The 19,858-nt window shown below is 41.1% G+C and overlaps 1 protein-coding gene across 1 annotated transcript; it reads right to left on the minus strand.

The window, feature by feature from the left end:
* Positions 1-1,975: 1,975 nt before the first annotated feature.
* LOC144741306 (rho GTPase-activating protein 10-like) lies at positions 1,976-18,292 on the minus strand (the record flags this gene model as incomplete). Its single annotated transcript, XM_078623894.1, has 15 exons — positions 18,139-18,292; positions 8,593-8,688; positions 8,338-8,399; positions 7,143-7,214; positions 6,894-6,995; positions 5,658-5,768; positions 5,312-5,416; positions 4,537-4,666; positions 4,354-4,460; positions 4,143-4,237; positions 3,683-3,764; positions 3,509-3,551; positions 3,350-3,418; positions 2,651-2,725; positions 1,976-2,113 (listed from the first exon to the last, which is right to left on the minus strand). Coding segments are annotated over exons 1-15 (1,441 nt in total), but the record flags the coding sequence as incomplete, so codon positions are not given.
* Positions 18,293-19,858: the final 1,566 nt, after the last annotated feature.

Genomic DNA, 19,858 nt, shown 5'->3' on the forward strand with positions numbered 1-19,858 from the left:
GCCTGTGTGTATGAGCTGAGATTAATGGGGCAGTCGACTCTCGCACAGACAGGCCCGAGCAACAAAAAGAAAAAAAAAAAAAAAAAACCTAAGCAGCAGCGTGTTCAAAAGTGCAGTTCTTTTGTTTGTGCTGTGGAGGTGTTCAATAGTAGCAAAATGAAAAGAATATGCAGGGTGGATGCCAGCTGGCAAAAGGGAAAGAGAGTGAGACAGCATTTATAGTCAGGAGCAGCCATGCACAACTTCATGGGCTTGTAACTGCCGAACACCAAAAGTCTACCTGCTGACCCATTTTCACTTCATTCATGTTTTGTGAAATTCAAATGAACCAAACCTATTAAATAATCAAGAACGTTTCAAGTTCTTTTTTCTATAAATAATGTCAATTAAGACAACAAAAGTCATTATTGTGCAGACATTCCTGACAAGTGTAATCTACACTCACCAGCCACTTCATTAAATACACAGGTTCAATTGCTTGTTAACACAAATAGCTAATCAGCCAATCACACGGCAGGAGCTGAATGCAGAGGAGAATGGGCAGCCTGGTTCAACAACAGTAACTCAAATAACCACTCATTTACCATCGCTGAATGCACAACATGTTGAACCTTGAAGATAATCAAGGAGAAGACCACACTGGGTGAAACTCCTGCCAGTTAAGAACAGAACACTGATGAGGCTACAGATCACACAGACTGTGAACATTGCCTGGTCTGATTTGTCTTGATTTCAGCTGCGACATGGCAAAGTAAGAATTTGGCATAAACATGAAAGCATACATCCATCCAGTCGTGTCTTAAGCAGGTCAGGCTGGTGGTGGTGGTGTTATTGGTGTGGGGAGATATTTTCTTGGCACACTTTGGGCCCCTTAATACAAACTGAGCATCGTTTTAATGCCTACCTAAGTAGTTGATGACCATGTCCATCCCTTTAGGACCACAGTGTACCCATCCTCTGACAGCTACTTCCAGCAGGATAATGCACCATGTTACAAAGCTCTTATCTCAAACTGGTTTCTTGAACATGGCAATGACTTCACTCCAATGTCCTCCACCAATAGAGCACCTTTGGGATGTGGAGGACATTCACCTCACAGATGTGCAGCCAACCAAACTGAGGAATGTTTCCAACACCTTGTAAGGTAGTTCTGAAGGCAACGGGGGTCCAAGCTTTTACTTAATAAAGTGGCCCATGAGTGTACATACTATACTATATCGGAGTCTTAAAATTGTTGAAAAGTTTTAGGTGTGTTATTATGTATGATTGTATGATATTGTACTTTCGTGGTCGTTTTTTTACTCAGCCAAGTATGGCATACATTGTGTACATAGTGTGAATTTCTCATGGAGATCAATAAATGGATCTATAATGTTATCTCATAGAAGTTGCTCCAGTCTGCAGTAATATCGTCAACAGTAAAACCTCTAAAAGAGCTAAAACGCTGACTGACGGAATGGAGCTCCCTTCTACAGTATTCTTCCTTGTATCTCTGCCTTGCCTTGTATATCTGCCTGAAACTCAATAGTTTCTCAATAGCTCTCCTTGTTTGTACTGTAATATGATGGGCGCATCCTTTTCTATGACACTGGCCTCTCTGATTGGAACCTGGCCATGTAAGTGGGTGAGAGATGAAAAGGAGGAGGAGTGGGAGGATCCGAAGTCTTTCCTCAGGGTTTAGAGCTTGGTTCGCCCACACACCGTGAGCTGTGATATTTATGAAATGTTTGTGAATGCGCTTGTTTATTTGTAGAGGTACTACTACTGCATGCATATCAGTTATTGAACAGCCAAATTACCAAAGTTACCTACCAGCCAGGTTAGTGAAAATACACCATGAGTTTGTTATGAACATCCATAGTATGTAAATAAGTAAAATCTGCAGGACCACCCATGTTCACACAAGTATGTGAAATCTCATATATTCCATTCCATATAGTCCATATTCCGCTATATTCCATTTTACAAAACTTACAGAACCACAGCAGAGTGTAAATGGAGTCTAGAGCATGAGTCGGCAGGTTGGGAGGCTGGAAGGTTTTGGAAAGGAAGGCGAGACAGGCTGGCGGCTGCCTGAGCGCGTTGTCATTCGGGACACGGAGCTGAAAGCGAGCTGGTGTCCATAGAGCAGACAGGGAGCAGTGGAAAGGACAGAGGACAAACTATATAGAAAAAGACTTTGCTGAAAGGGACTCGGGAAAAGTGAGAAGCATAAAGGAAATGGAGAAAGGCAACTGACAGACAGAGTCAGCCATGTGAATGAGAGGCTGTCATAGCTGAACGTTAATAAGGCAAAGTAAAAAAAAAATGTAGAAGGACATCGATGGGATGGGCCCTGTGTGGTAGTCTGGAGGATAAAAAGCAATAGCAGCAAGAAAAAATATACTTGCAGGCACTTGTTGCACTTTCAAGACACATGGTCCTGATGGGCTGAGTCATAGCTGATTGTCTAACTTTCTAAAATTGGCTCGACACACACATTGGTTGTGTCAGCACATTCACTTAATTAGGGTCAAACTAATATCAGAGAGTCAGACACAGTGTAGCAGAATATAAATGAATATTTTACTGAAACAGTTTGAGCTGTTGCCATCGTTCATCTATGCTGTCAGAGTTCTTGAGCTGACAGAAAATACAAGCTGGAACTTACCAATCATCAATGAGAGGAGCTTCTGAACCTTGGAGCTTACCCCCACCACTCTGTAAAGCCCTTGGTCATTGATACCTGACAAATAAAAATGTCTGATCTTAATAGATTTGCAAAGGTACAAATAAAGGGTAACACAAGTAAAACAGAAGTTAGTGTTGTGGACGCCCGTAGGCTGCAGCATAGCTACCGCTATTCTTCCTGGGGTCCCTGCGACAGGAATCAGGAATCAGTTTAAAAACACATCAGGAAAGATTTTGTATGTGAATCGCTCTCTTTCAGGCTAGGGACAGTACTCCCAGCACAGGCTCTGTCAGAAGATGACCAAGTTCTGTGTGTGTGTGTGTGTACATTTATATGTATGCATCAAAAACACATTTGGTATTATTTTGGTGTGTTGGGAGGAATGAGAAAAACACGTGAAGAGAAAAGTCATCAAATATGTGAGAGGAAATTAGTAAGACTTATTATGCTACACAATGATTGGTTTGCCACAGTACATTACTGCATGCAGCACCTGCCTGTCAACCCTTTGCTCCAATTCTGGAGCAAGTCTGCCACCTTGTGTTCCCATCGTGACACTGCATTCACGTGGAAGAAACCTGCACCTCAAATTATTTATTTACTCTCTGGCATAAATGGTGCTGAATTTCTGACTTGAAAATAATAATAAAAAAATTGTGCTAAATGTCCAAAGCTCACCTCTCGTTTCTATAGCAGTAATAGAATTCTTCACAAAATTCAAGCCAACGTCATCAAGCTGGGCGTCAACTGCGGGAGAAGAAACAAAACCCATATAAAACATTTATTTCAGCTTGAAATGCATATCAACAGTATATATTAACAGATTTTTTTTCTTACTTCCTCTTTCTTTGGAGTAGGTCCTCCCTAGATAGTGTCCAATCTGTGAAAAATAAAAATCCATTCTTTTGAGCAATATATGAACCATCAGTTTGATGTCAGTGCAACAGCATGCGGTAAACATTAGCTAAGTGTGAGAGCTAGATGATGATATAAGATAGGCAGCTGACTCACAGGTTCCTTCCCACCCATGGCCTGCATCCAGAACTTGTGGTCATCCTCTGACAGAGCCTGTACAGTGAGTACTGTCCCTGGCCTGAAAGACAAGAAGTAACTAGTCGGGGGCAAAAAAAACAAAAACACACTGCAAAGAGAAACTGCACTTTGGAATTAAACACTAGTGGTGTATGAGATGAGATGTACAATAGCAATGGGAGAATGGATGTGTAAACGTGAATTCCATACTAAATCTAGGGTATTACTCTTCTATTAATACTACAGAAAAGAGGCAGGGCAGTTAGGGTGTGTGACAAAACATGATATCAGTTACAGAGGGGCACAGCTCAGTGACAAATCCTGTGCAAGGGAAGCACTTCAAGCCAGATCATAATATCCTGCTCTTTATTCCATGTCAAATGTAAGTACAGTCTGTACAGCAAAAATAATTTAGAAGCAGTGTTACTGATCTGAGTACCGATCTGTTATGTCGAGGTCAAGGCAGAACCTCCTGTCAAGCATGTCTGTCATTTTGCGGACGCAGGATTTGAGCGTGACAGACTCCGTCTCACCCTGTAGAAGATTTAAAACATAGTGTTTAGTGTTTTGGTGACATACACAATTCAGGTGGCAGCACAATGAAAGTAAGTAGAGGCAGTTGGTGTGTAACATGGAATCTGACCACTCACACTCTTCCCTCCAGATCTATGGTCAAATGTCACCATGTGCAGGATCTTCTGCTCTTTGACAAAAGTGCAGTAGCGCTTCACCCAGCTTGAACCAAAGGGAGGTGGCCCTACAAGAAAACAGCACAGATGTAATCTAGGCAGTATTATCATATTATTATATATTAACCTTATTGACACACATACGTTTTTCCTGTACATAGAGGTAGCCTTCACAGCTGATGGGGCTGGTCTGTCTGTATTCTTGAGGTGTTTCTCTGATCCGTTTCATTAGCTCGTACACTTCTGACCGTGCACCTTCAAATCGACTCCTTGTCTGCAAGCGAGAGGAGGCAAACAATCTGCGTCACAATCTGATGACCAAAGATGGGCTGCAATATTAATAATGGAGAGTATAAAATATTCTTGCTTTTTATACTTTGCTTTACCTGTACAGTTAACACTAGCTAAATTAGCTAAACAGTTTGATCTTATTTGTAATTGCTCTACATTCTACAGTCTGATGGTTCTATTCCTGTTCAGAGCAGCTGTAACAAACCCAATTTTCCCCCAGTATTTCAGGCTTATAAATTAGACCTCCCTGTTTTGAGCATGACATCATATGAAATATTATCCCATACATCATACATCAAAGAACTAAAGGATACTGAAAACAAACAGTGCTGTATCGTTCATTTTATTTTTATTTAACCTTTATTTAAGCAGGTCAGTCAGTCAGTCAGTCGATAACCCGTTCACATTTTCTATGATGACCATAGTGGCAGTGGACTTTTACATAAAACATGGAAAAAACAATTATACAGAAAATGGAAATATACAAGAAAAAACAGAACAAAAAGGGGGGATTTAGGGGGACTGACACTGTAGAAAAATGTGAAGTGAATAAAAACATTTAAATTGACAAATCTAGTTTAAGGGGTTCTTCAGTAAACAAGTACAAGAAGTAAAGACAGATGCTTACATTTTGAATGTTGATCTGCAGTGCTCTTTTATAATGGTCAAAGTCCTTGGCGAGCTCGAAGCCCTGGTGATAAAATGTGAAGACTGTCTGAAAGAAGGCCAGCATCTAAAAGATCACAATGCAGGGGAAGACAGATAACATTTAATTTAAATTCCAGCACATTCAGCGAGTGAAAGAGAATGTGGTCCACACATTATCTTCACACTGGAAAAATTCGACTGTAAAGCTGTTGCCCAGAATGACATAACCTTAGCCCCATATGACATATTTTATATTGTTCTTCATCATTATTCATTTAAAGACAAACCCCGTCAGCACTGACATTCCAGTCGGGTCTGTCACTCACCGGCTCCACACACTCAAACTTCTTCCTCTCTTGGATCTCTTGCAGTTTGCACACATAATCCAGTGACTCCTCCTGAAAGTGCTGCCTCATGGTTTCCACCTGGATGTCTGCCTGAAGAGGCACAGAACACACACCATGATTATAATCACTGACAGATGCATGGAAGGAGAACCACTGCCATCTTTGTGTTATGCTGCAGTTTAAATATAGTGCGATTAAGTTAAATATGATGGAATAAAATAGGTTTTACAGCCTGAAAGCAGACCGTCCATACTTGGATGGCGCACGCTCACAAAGCCAGCCCTGTGTTTTCCTGGTGGCTTGGTGTTTCAGGTCGGTGCGATTTCTGGTATACATATACCACCTTCACCTGAGCGGCATGGTGTGGGAATGTTTTAGAACGGTATTAATGGGGCAATGCTCAGCCACATCCTTGAAAAAGGTGTGAACCTTAAAATGTGTGGGCAGAGGAAATGCACACCTGAATGTCACTGGATAAAAGCAGAGACATATTTGGTCTTTGCAAATGGATATACTGTTTGAGTTTATTTACATGAACTGTCGAGTGGGGAGTGGAGATGCAATCACAAGGGGTGCATTCAAATGCCAGGTGTCAACTCTCGTACTGAGAGCATTACACTCTGGTTCGGATCAACGGAGCCATGTAAATACCAAATCTGAACAGAGGTTTTCCTTGTCTTTGCTTATGTTTGGTGAACTTGTTTGACTTGAAACAAAGAAATGCAGTGTTGATGAAGTTCATGACTTTGCAGCTTTGAATGAGTTGTATCTTTTCAGACCTGATAGCAATAATACGTTATGTTGTCACCTTAGATCTTCATCCCACACAGAACAGACTGAGCAGAGTCTCAACACTCCCAAGTGCCCTCTGTAAACGGTGTACACAACATGCTTGCGCTTCACATAGCTACCAAACACTAGAATACAGGAAACTAGGTTACAAAATTCTACAACAATGTTAAATCTGTATTTTTTTGGTGCTGTGGTATGGATTGTTCCACAGATTGCAGACAAGCAGAGCTCCTCTGCAAACAAGCAGGAAACCTTTTCTGCGAGTCACATCAGTGGAAACACACGCGGCTTTGTGGTGGGCCACCATATAGTGAAATAGAAGAACCTAAAAAAACATTCCTTAAGTACACAGAATCCATCTGTTTTACTGTCATATGGATTACTATTCCATATATGTCAATGAGTTAAGTTAAAGACAAATACCTCCTGTAGCTGTGGCTCTTTCTTCTTTGCTGACATATTCAGAAGCTTTTCCAGAGAGCTGTAATACTTCTCAGTTTCTTTCTCATACTTTTTTCTTTCCGCCTAGGAAAAGCATTGTAGGAGAACAACACACTTCATTATTGTCAGTGACAAAAGGATCAAAGCTGTATGTGTTGTGGCTTCGTTATCAGCATCAACACCTCGAAGGTGGAAACTAAAAAATATTTTGGAAAGAGACAAAGAACCTACCCTTACTGTGCCGAGGTGCTCTTTCCTGAACTTCTCCAGGGGCTTCATTAATGTTTCTGTGATGTTTCTCATCTAAAAAGACACAGACAGAGGCTTAGGAAAAAGGACCATTTGACCCATTTAATACATATAACAACAGTTTTTGCACAGTGCTGATTCCAGTTGACTGTGTGGCAATTCATACAGTCCTGTAGTGTTTTATTAGCAAAGGCCTACTGGCTACTACTGGTTGATACTTAATATACTAAATGATACAGTATAAACTATTTTGCTAAAAGTACCCCCAACCTCGTCCATCTGTTTCTTCATTGCTTGAGGCTTCTCTGTGCTGGCAATAGGACATGTCTGTGCCTGTTTGCCCATCCCACTTTTCCTTACTTTGCACTGTGATGTCATCCCACAGTGCTGAGCAACGTGTTTACAATAATGGTCTTCCCCTGGCTCTGAAACAGTAAGTCAGCTTCTGATGACGGGTCAACTCCCTAACCTCAGAAACAGTCATTACAAGAAAATGGCTGTTTATGCAAAGTCGCGCACAATGAAAGGTGAACGTCCTTGTGAAAAGAAGAGGGATAAAAACAGACTCGCTGACCTACTTCTTCAACATTTTACATAACATCAAATAATGCAAATGCACAAATTTAAAAGATAGATGCTGTAACTATATTCTATGCTGGGATGTCATAATGGGCAATATAACGACGGACCTTGTTGCCAATAGCTAGTTATGCAATCTTTCATGTATTTAAAGCTTTGGTATAAAGCTGTTATGCACTCCAGTTGTCTTCAGCCACTCCCAGGCAGGTGCTGAAACAGTGACCCTTAGACGCACTTTAGGGGTGGAACTGTCAGTATATATCCACCCACTCTAAGAAATCGTTATTCTCTGCCTTCTGGACACTGTGTCTGCACTGCATAATGGAGAATTGTACATGTGCCTGCTGGGATCTCTGGGACATGACAGATTAGGACATTAATAAACACAATCTGAGGACCAAACAAAGTCAATAATACATGTAGGCTCTTCAATACACAAAGAGAAAGCACACACAGAAACATATGCACTCAGTCAAATAACTCAAGTTCATACTACCACACATACCCCAGCACACACACACACACACACACACACACACACACACTCACACAAGTATTTCCCCTGACTTCCGAGCAGGCTCTGACTGGTTGTGCTCACCATTAGCTCTCTTTGGTCTTCTAGGTTCTTGAGAAATGAGGAGAACTCTTGCAAAGACTCATCTGGAAAGAAAAATCCAAACACAGTAAAAAATGTAACCAGCCTGTCTCAGTCTCAGACACACAGCCCAAAAGACGTTCTGATTATTATTATTACACACTGAATACTGCTCTGCTAGAGCAAGAAGCATAGACAAACATTTAAAGTAAAGTGCTTCAGTGGTTAATTCGTGTGAGGAAGCAAAGCCACACTTACCAATACATCTCTCATCATCTGTCTTTGCATCTCCGATATACTCAAACTGAAACTCTCCGAGGCACTGGGCAAACTTTCGCTGTGCCATCCCAAGCTCTGAAAGGAAATTAAAAACAATTCAAAACAGTGGTTTTAAAAGGTTGAATATAATTACGTTCCATTCCAATTTGTCGTTTCAATTTTACTCTTTGACGGCACCATTTGAAAAACAAATCCGTCATCCTGATGCAGCATAGTAAACTTCTACATCCTGTTTGTCTTTAGAAAGCTACATCCTGCTGAACATCAAACTCTGGCATAACAGAAGAGCAGGTACAAGTAGTAAACTATGTCTAACGATATGTTTGCATGTTGACGCACACATGAATGAGACACATAAGTTGTTAAAACTTTTTATCCATACCCCAAAGAGTCTGCAAAAACTTTCAGTATAACCTAGTGTTGTTCAATACCATGTAATTTTCTTTATCTCCCAGGTACATTATATTTACTTAATGACTATTTTGATATTTTTTCAGTACTGCTGTCATGCTTTATTCTGGGTTTATAAATCATCTGCAGCACTGATTCTATTACAAACTGCAACAGTAGGGAAAAAGAGTATGACTATACTTTGTGTGAACACACATCACAATGGATAATTACTGTTTCAGTCTAACTTTTTGGACCCCCCTTGCAAAGCAAAATATATTTCCACACACTGAAGAGATTCCCTGAGGCGGGATACATGACCTATGGCAGCCACCAAGGGACACATGAGAGCATGTGGCAAGGGTATTTTAAGACTGTAGTATATGGAGGAACAGTGGAGATTTGACAAATGACTGCGATACTAGAATCAGTCAGTTTAACTCAAGAATGTAGAACAACAACTAACGATTGTGTCTTCTTTTTTCAGTTAGTTTGAAAAAAGAATTTCAATGAAAAGGCCATTCACTTACCAGAACCCAAACTAATGTCTGACTAACAGTGGAAACCCCTCAAAGGTAAACAGGCAGCAGTCAAATGTTGAAGTTGTAAATATAGTTTGTTCTTATGACTGCAAAATATATGACGACAGTCTCTGCCTGCAGGTCTCCGAAATGGAGATTCAACTCTTAAGTCAGCTGCACTATCAGGAATGGATTTATGTTTATCCAGAGCAGATATCAGCCGAATTCTCAGTTGTTCTCAGTTATCATTGACATGGACTATCCTAAATATCAGAACGAGTCTGAATGCATGGGTTTTAGGGCAAGGGCTAGGTTTTGACACAAGTTGACCTATGGTTGACCTGCAGGTGCCACACCCCTCTCCAAAATCTAAAATAATTCTGATCTTAGCTGGTTGTTTAATGAGATTACTTGCTGTTCAGTAGTTCAAATGGCCATGTTTTGTAAAATGTGACCATCACCAAGTTAACATGCAATGATTAGCTATCATGGATGTCAACACACGTTTGCACTGGTACTCACATGCTAATTGCGGTTGCTATCAAACCAGACCAGTACAGCAGGCTAATGCTAAAATGTGTGTGTGTGTGTGTTTGTGTGTGTGTGGGGTTGTATTTAATTTATTTAATTTGATTTATTTATTATTATAAATAATTATTATTTTATATATTTATTATTCATTTTACACATTGAGACAGTTCAGCAAGACAATGTTACAATAACCCCCCGGAGCATGGTACCTATATATACAATAAATGCCAATACAGAATAAGTCACACAGTAAAATTAGAACAGAATTATAAGAACAGAAATATAAATATTTCACAGGTTAATCTTAATTTTTACAGAAGTCCACTGTCCAACTCAAGTTTTTTATGACAATGGAAATGAATGAGACAAAGGGCAGCGGTGACATGCAACAGACATCTTAAATAAACTGTTGTGTACGCTGCCAAGTGTCCATCTAGAGCTCAGTGCTGTCATGTCTGTCAATACTCAAGACTGTCATGTCCTTGGATTATGGTAAAATGTCACGTTCATTTTTTGCTTTCTTGATCTGAGGTGTTTTTCTTGTTAATGTCTGTATGTGGTGATCTTCACACACTCTAGGTTCTCTGAGGAGTGTGTGTACACATGCTATGGATTAAATCTATAAAGCCCACACATGTGAGAGGTGTTTTCTGCCTCAGTCTGGCACAAAGGGCATATCTTCTGCTTCAGTCATTTATTTCAAACTGCTGTTTCATCTCAAAGGAAATATAGGCCAACCACACACGTGTCCTGATGTGTTTGTACAATATGTGATCAGACAACAGGAAACCAAGACCACCTTATGTACTGCCAGTCACTCTCTCAATTTAAGAATTTCACTCACCCAGCAATAACACACTCAAAACACAGACAACAGAAAGACTAAAATCGTTGCAGGTTGGTTGTCTGGCACAGTTGCTTGCTTTGGACATTACAGGGAGCAAACAACTGAGCATGGAACAGTGCAACTGTATATCTACCAGGAATCTAAACCACACAGAGAAGGAATCTTGACCAGGGTGTGCAAGTCCATAAAAGGTGACTCTTGTCACTCCAGGGAAACAAATCGCTGTTATTTTGCATTGGCTGCAAACAAGGAGTACACAGGCGCTGTCAGTGGATCTGGCTCTTGGTACCTCTACTAAATCTAGAATGGTAGGTCTTACTCATAGACCTCTGTTGACTGACCAAGTATTATCATCACAACAGACAGTGTTTTCAGTCTTGTCTTACCATACCGACAGACACCTTTGTATATAATCTTTACAGCTGAGCATTTCAGAGAAATTACTTACAAAATAATAAATGTCTGATGAGACAGATTTTGTGTTTTGTGTGTCATCTCTGTCAATGTTTCCACCCACATGTTTGTTCATTTGTCTGTCAGCAGGTTTTACTCCACCAACACCATCAGGGCCAACTGCAACAGGAGGGATAGAGCTTGTGCCAAGGAAAGCAATCTAAATATGTCATATACAAACTTCAGCCTTATCCCAAGAAGGTTGAAAAATGTTTTCAGAACATTACATGACCTTAAACATGCCTGAAAAAAGAAAAAGGTTGAAATACACAATGTTCTGTGACGTATGGTCAGAGCTCCAATGACACATTTGTAGAAAAATGTCATTCAGGAAGTGTACGAGCTCTGGTCAGGGGGCACTTTTTACTACTCTATAAAATGTCACACACTATGTTTTGGAGAATATGTGCTAAAGCCATGTGATAAACAAATATACCTAAAACCAAAGTGGACTACAATATGAGAGAACTTTGCACCTCACTGAGACGTTTACGTCTCTGCCAGTGTTGGTTTGTCTATTTATTAGCAGGATTACGCATGTTGCATTGCCGGGAGGAAAAAAATCATTTCATTTTGAGGCCAATGGGCTAAAAATGCTGTTCTGTTTTCAATTAGTGTTGGTGTAGGTCTGCCCTTTTCCTGTTATCTGGTATTTCATCAGGATGACACAAATACTAACCACTCCTGAGTTGAACTCTGAATGGAGGAGGATTCTGTAAAATCTGTCACTGTCATTCAAAACAGCTCAAATAAACATATCAACCAATATTCTCAATAAAACAAAGACTTCTCAGACAAGACATGCGAGCAGTAGGCTACATCTCTGGTGTGATTTCATGTGTGTGTGATTATGGTGATGTTGTCCCTTGGTGGTTCTAATGTGAAAATGTGATACATATTAGTATTATTAGCACTTAAGGATTGGTCACATCATATGGTCCTTTATAACAAAAAAGATTAGGCATATTTCTACTAATACTACTCTAACACTTGTACGAATGCATCCAAGTGTCCGAGGTAGTTTCAGCTGAGGAGTAGCTTATAATACAGAGATACGTTATTGTAGTAGGTCTGCGTTCTCTGTGTGCATTTCTACAAAGACAGGATCGCTGTGGACAATTACTTTCAGAACATTGATGCCACTAAACAGATTTGTGGTTAGGTTATTGGAAACATATGGGAGAATGGTGCCCTTAACGTCCATCCACAATCTGATTACACAAGCTGCATGCATGTTTAATGTTTTGTCGGGTGGACAGTGAATATGGGCGGATACGAGGCCAAGCTGTGTAGACTTCATTACATAAAACATGAAGAATTCATGTTACCCCTCTGCATGAGGCTCCAGCATTAATCAACACCAGGCAACATTCAGAGGAAGAAAAGAACAGACAGCACTCGTGTCCCTGTGCAGTATCAATTCAATTTATAACAGCAAAGATCAGTGGGCTACAATCACTGAAAGATACAATCATGATTGGATGGATCACCTGCAGATCAGATTAAAATGAAAGCTTGTGTCCTACAGGAGAGAACTATCACAAGACAGAAACACACACACACACACACACACACACACACACATACGTTAGGTCACACAAGAGTTCATGGCTCTGTCTGCTTTTTGCCTTTTAAAGCAAGGAATCTCAAAGTAAACCTGGAAACTGTCAAACCTGGCTAGTTTCTCTACAGAAAACCAGAGATCCAAGTCTACGGGCTTCATACTATGAGTAACCGTCCCCACCTTACATCTATCTGATATTACAGACACATTTTTTCTCCAGCAGGGAAAATGTGAAAAACAGTCGGGCTGTGTCACATAAACATCGGTGCCCCTATTCAGAAGAGTGGTACTAAAAACAAAGTGAACACAATGGAGACGGTGCTGAATCGCAGGGCTCTAGTTATTGTTGAACACTAAAGATCAGACTGCTCTCAAACACAACCAGAATAAAAAGTAACAAGAGATTTAAAAACGGTTACTGAGTGAGTTTACTGTAGAAAAATGACAATCTTCTTTTTGTCACATGTCCAATTCACTGGCAGCTCATTGGGGTATGGAACAGCCAATTACATAGTAAAGTACATCAATTACATGAGATTGTTTCCCACTTACAGGAGATATTAACATGCATACATACAGAATATAAATCTAAAATAATGTGTTCTGGCAACACAAGATCTCCCTGAAGCAAACGGAATCCATGTGTCAAAGTTTAATTGTGAAGATGTCCACAGTGTATTTGCTGGCGCCTGCTGGAGTGTTGTTTGTTATGATTTCTACACTCTCATCAGATGTGCCACTTAGGTCAGAGCTCTGGGCCCTCACAGAGCAGCCAGCATTTACATGCTGTGCCTTTCCACAGTCCTTCCTGTTCCACTCTCCCATCTTTTCCAGTCCAAAACACCGCTACACTCCACTCCGCTCCCACCTTTGCCCTTCCACAGAGCCTGCCCACCCATCCGTGTCCAGTGATGTGTGTCCCTGTGGTTCCCTGGCCACGAAGCACACATTACTTCCAACATGACTTCCTGATTCTCAAAACACGTGTGTAGAATGAGGTTACACAAGTCAATAAAGGCCGTTATTACTCTGCTATTAAAAAGTTACAGCAATGCTTCCCATGGACGTCCACATTGGACAAGGAGGTCCAAAGTGCTGTCAGCCCATCAAGCAACTATCACATTTACTAGGCCTTTGTGAACAGATGAAAAAGCGCTCCTCCAACATGACTTCACATCTGGATCTAATGCGTTTTTAATGAAAGATTATGATGTGTCTCTTTGGCAGAATCGGTCATGTATTACACAGAGCAGCGAAGCACATTCAGGCCAGGCTACTCTTAAACCTGTCTGCCACAGAGAAGAAGCACACCCATGGCTGTTCTCACAGAGCAACCATTAGTGGTAAATAAAAAGATACACAATTTATCTTTTATGAGCCAACCGGTTCACCAGAGGAAGTCCAGCTGTGGAAACAATGTTTGACCTTCAGTTCTGAGGTAGAAGAGAAGACACGATCACATTGATGAAGCTGCTTGGTGAATACGTCTAAGATAATACCAACAAGAGAGACGTCACTCTTTCCAGCCATGCAAACAAACAGGTTTCCTAAAAGTGACGGGTAGTTGAGAGGGTATAGACAGGACACAGTTCCTGTGGAGGAAACCCTGAGAAACAGAAGCACATCTGCTTGCTGCTCCTCTAGTGGGCACTTCCCTGTCAATGCTCTCTGGCCTGGCGTCCCGCGCTAAAGTTTCCTCTCTGAGCCAAGGACTTTCCGTAGGAGGGACATCCTCCCAGCTGTAGGCGTGAGGGGAGTTTCTGAGAGGCTGAGAGAGGACTGCAGATACTCCAAACACCAGGTCACTTTGTGGGCAAATGTAAAACATTTTCATCACTCAAAAGCAAAAGGTTTGCGAATATCACAACAGAATTAGATTGTACTGTGAAGATGATAGCAAGCATTATATACAAAGAGGATTACACAGCTCAGCCTCTCCAAATCACCTCCACTCATCAAAAACAACCGTCTGCGCACAGATGTTTATCTAGCTCAACTACTCTATCTACTTCAAAGCAGCACTCCACAAACAGTGCAGAACAAAAAAGCTGCTGAGCTATTTTCTTGGATTTGTATGACGAGGAGAGCAGGGAGATTCTGACAGACAACAGATTAAAACACCGCTCCAAGAAGATGGGGTTTTATCCTCGGCGTGTATCTGTCTGTGTTGGCAGAATTACACACACAGGAAAAAAACAAACCAAAAAAAAAACAATATTCACCAGACCTTTGGGGCAGATCCAAGTACAGGTGGGAATGCTCTCATTTGAGAATGTTTGATAGCTGATAGATGACTGTGACAGTGTTGGTTGGTGGTCTGAGACACAAACTGACAACAGTGTAAAAGCACACACCAGGTCTGAACACACCACGGTGAAAAATCATCATTGGATTTGATGGACAATGTACATTTCTAATAGCAATTTAAATTATTGAAAATATCAGACAATTTATTTAAGACAGAGGACCACACTCTTAACCTTCACTGCAGTAATCCCTGGGATCTCACAGAACAATCATGTGATCAAACCTGACCCACAAACACCAAAAACATGGAGACAGGCGGTCGATTTGTGACTACATTGGTAACAGGACATACAAACGGTACGTCGTGATTACATCCCGTGATCACTAGTTTCACCTTTTTACATTTGGTAACATCCTTCTGAGACTTTTGTGAGGAGAATACATGGGCACAATAGAAGCATTTTAGAACTTAAATATGTGAGATTATTCATAAACAGCTGACAGATCCTCAGCCCAGACTCCTTTCTGTCACCCTGACTGTGAAGACAGGTGTTCTGTTTTAAGCCTTTATGTCTCTAAATGCTACAGTACTCCTAATGTCATACATTAGTTGGAGGTCAGATGATATTTCATTCTTGCAAACCACATGATCACTGAGAATCTTCAAAGTCTATAACAGCTAACGTTCCAGGACTCCCTGCTGGAACATTTGACAGAATTACTTAGGCACAAGCTGACTGAGCGTTAACACTTTATGATGGACGTACACTGAATCAAGACCAAAACAGCTGTGTTCTATAGTTCAGCTACAGGCACATGAGGCCTGACTTACAAGACTGAAATGGGATCGTGGTGTATCAGTTTACTCCATCAATAACATCTCATCTGAGAGTAACTCTGAGGACCACAGTTGCGCTGTGGCGGTCGTCCTGGTAAGTTGATGCAACTGAGTTGGGAGAACGTGACATGTAACCCCTGAAAAGTCACAGGTCAATGGAACACAAGCTGCTACGCGAAGGTGTTAGCCCCCTTCAAGCACACATCATTTATTGAAAAACATGTGCTCCACTTTTACACATATTAATACCTGTAAAATGTATCAAGGACGTGTGAAAAACAGAGGTCAGAAAAGGACCAGCTCAAGATAGCAGGTACAATAAACCACAGGTATGCAAATAACACAGGCATGCCAAAGATGTATTTGAGGGAAAAAAACAGGTATCTGCACAATGGTGGTTTTAATGCATTTGCTATATTTCTTATTTATTCTTCTGAAAGAAAGACAATATTTGATATGTAAAATTTATATTCACCGACAATCCACACAGAAAGGGTCTGCACAGGCCACTCAAAAAGTCACATGACCAGTCCCCATATTGGTAATCAAAGACATTTTCACTTCAATAATCAGTGTCTGTCTTAAAATGTCATGTAGGTTTGGTTGATCAATACACTGGTGGGACAGTTTAGATATTGTATATGGATTTTTCTAGAATCCCATCTCCTCTCAGTGTTTTTAACTCTATTACTTGACTAACACGAGCTGCAGTTCATCACAGTAGATTAGAGTGAATGTCAACATACAATACTAAAAAGCTGTTGTTGTCTTTTTCACATGATAGGTGTAAAAGACCAATATACACATTTAATATCAGCCTGGTATGTGTCAGCCACTGATGCTGCCAGCGGTACACAAGCTGGTATGACAATAACTTACAGGGTGACGGAATGGAAGAGAGACTGGCAATATTATTAAGGTACACTGGGTAGGAGAGTTGAACAAAGAGAAACTGGCTCTAAGACAAACACGGCTGTGTATGACACAGAAATCCTGCCTGGTGACTGACAACCTGGGTTAACTGAAGGCAAAAACACTGAGCAGAAAGTTTTCCACTGTGAATGCATCATTCAAACACTGCAGAACCACTACGAAATCCTTAAGACGTTCTCACTCCGTTCATTTACTTTGACATCCAGTTTGCAAAAAGCTGCAATGTCAAGATGGCCTCCAGGACTCAACCAGTGTGGTTGCCACACCAACCAGTTAGTTTTATGTTGCAGCACATACAAATTTGCCCACGGGCTAATGGAGTTAAAATCCATATCACTGTGCCTGGTCATTTTTAGGTCAATGAGCATAATGAACTACTGCTGTGTTATGACACACACACACACACACACACACACACACACACACACACAAAACAACTCTTTAAAACACACTGTTAACGACTGGTAACCACCGTTCACCAGGAATTGGCAACCTGAGTGACGAATTTGTGACATTTCTGTCAACATACTCATCACCACCCCAATGAGTAATAATGACAGATATTTCTGCTAATCCCATCCAGAAGATGCCGTACCTTCCAGGATGTGTGTGTACAAGAATCACCATCCGTTTGCAGGCTGAGCAGATCTGACATGATGGCAAACAAGTTCCTCTGTCTGAAGGTTTCAGAGCGAAACATGGTTTCCAGCACATTGAGCAAACAGGGCCTGAAGCCCACAAGTCAATACAAAGGCATATTAGTGATTAGTGACAAGGATATTACACAACAATAATCATGGAGCGTTCTGGGAGTTGGCATCAGGGCACAGAACTTTCCTTTTTTTTTTTTTTTGGCTGGCATTTTATAATGTACAGTTTTAGGGTGTGATATGGATCTGCCCTTTGTGTTTACCATCAAGAAAATCAGTCAATCTAACACATTGTGGAGGCATCCTGTGTAGATGTTTGTCCATTTCTATGTGTTGACGTCCAACTTGTGACTTTGTGGACAAAAAGAGGAGTTTTTGTAAAGCAACTCAGAGATTTGAGACGTTCTGGAAAACGTTTAAATGAAACGTTAAAGAGCGAAACGCGTCAACGTCCTCTGTCACCTACTGTCTTGTTCAAACTGCCCCCGTTACCCTGAAAGCCGATGGAAGTAGGAAAGAAGTTCCAGGTTCAATGAGGCACATTCACTCACGTTTCGTCGCATTGATGAGGTTCTTTCCATCTTTGTACAGCTCCTTAATAAACCTGTTGGTTTTGTCCAACTCCGCTTCGTGCGCCTTGATCTTCTCCCTGAAGCAGGGGCTGTCCAGATAGCATTCACTGAACTCCAGCGGGTGCAGTCCCATGTCTGAGACCGACTGACTGCTCAGCTTTCTGTCCGAAGTATGATTAAACAGAGTTTTCTTTGAGGCAAAACCAAGTCTTTACAGTCTAAACGTTACTTCTGTCGCTCGTAGATTCAGCAGAGAAAGCATAGCTACGTCCAGTAGCAGCGGCTAGCGGCGGTTAGCATGGTAACTTGTGACATGGGCGGACGGGTGTTGTTCCTCGCTTGTCAAATAAAGAGGCGTAGCTACCAGGTATAACGGTTAATAGGTGATAGCAATGTGCTGTCGGGTGGAGCGTTCATCGGACGTCGGTTCAATGGAGTTGTCAGAATGTCAGTCGTGGCTGCAACCAGTTGCTCCTTCCTCCATCAGAAGTACCCCACCTAGCAAAGTGACAGATTGAGAAACTCACTGACATCTGCATGCGTGTAGCAAAAAGTTCTACCAGAGACTATCTAGTCAAATTAAGATGGTTCCTTACTTTTACTTCCGCCTTCGCTTTTGCTGACCGGTCCGTGACATAGCCAGTGGCTACAGGAAATGCATAAGAAGTTTTACATGTCCATTTGAAAGCCAGTTCTAATCAGAGCGACATTTCACCTGAAGCACTCTTTCAAATCTTTGATGCGCGAAAACTCATGTAACTGCTTCGGTCGCCTGAGTGAATCCCGGGACTGGTTCTCAGCAGCCGATACTATTATTCTCTAGTGAACCGACATGTACTGTGTGTGCACCAGCCTCATCGGTGCAATGTGAGCGTGTGTTGTCAAAATCCGGAAACCCTGTCAGCTAAAAAGAAAGAAACCGGCTTAAAAACAGTACAGAAATAGTGCTTCTCAATAAAAACCTTTGAATCCCATGTACACAGTTACACCCTGCCATCATGTCACCGTCTACTACACTAAATATGTTTAGAGAATCAAGTGGCCAATCAGTCAGTCTTTACAAAAAAAAAAGAAAGAAAAAAAAAACCGTATATCATTCACACAAATCCAAGTCAACACTCATTCCACATAAATGTCTTTGGTGGATCCTATTTCGCCACTAGATGTCACTCAAATGAACATTGAATGAATGAATGAACACATTTTCAGTTTTTTTTTCCAGATACAGTTGATGAAGTGGTTAAGTACTGATCGCTGATTGCTTCATTCGATGACCACTACAATCAACGGTAAACACTGAATACCCCGGTCGCCCCGGTGTTGAATGAAGCTGGGGGGGATGAGGGGTTGGTAACAGAACAGTCTCCTTCTCCCTTCATGGATTAGTTAGTTGGGACCGGGGAACGTTTGGAGCAAATGTGGAAATACGAATATAACATCCATTCCTGTGTAATATGAATGCAAAATCAATTATGTATTTATTCATCAAATAACAAAATCTGCAGTAAATGAACAGCATTCTTACTTTACAGAATTACACCCACCCCTGCCCAAAACCTTTGCACATACTGTATGTCTCCCTGTAAACACGTTAGTTTCCGATCAAAACTTGAAAACGACTGATTGCCAATGACTTGCTGCTACAGGTTAATTAAATGCAGGTCAAATGCTATTGAAAGTTAAATGAATATCAACAAAA

The sequence above is a fragment of the Lampetra planeri genome, unplaced genomic scaffold (genome assembly GCF_965212315.1).
Source record: "Lampetra planeri unplaced genomic scaffold, kcLamPlan1.2.h2 scaffold_499, whole genome shotgun sequence".
NCBI classification, from domain to species: Eukaryota; Metazoa; Chordata; class Hyperoartia; order Petromyzontiformes; family Petromyzontidae; genus Lampetra; species Lampetra planeri.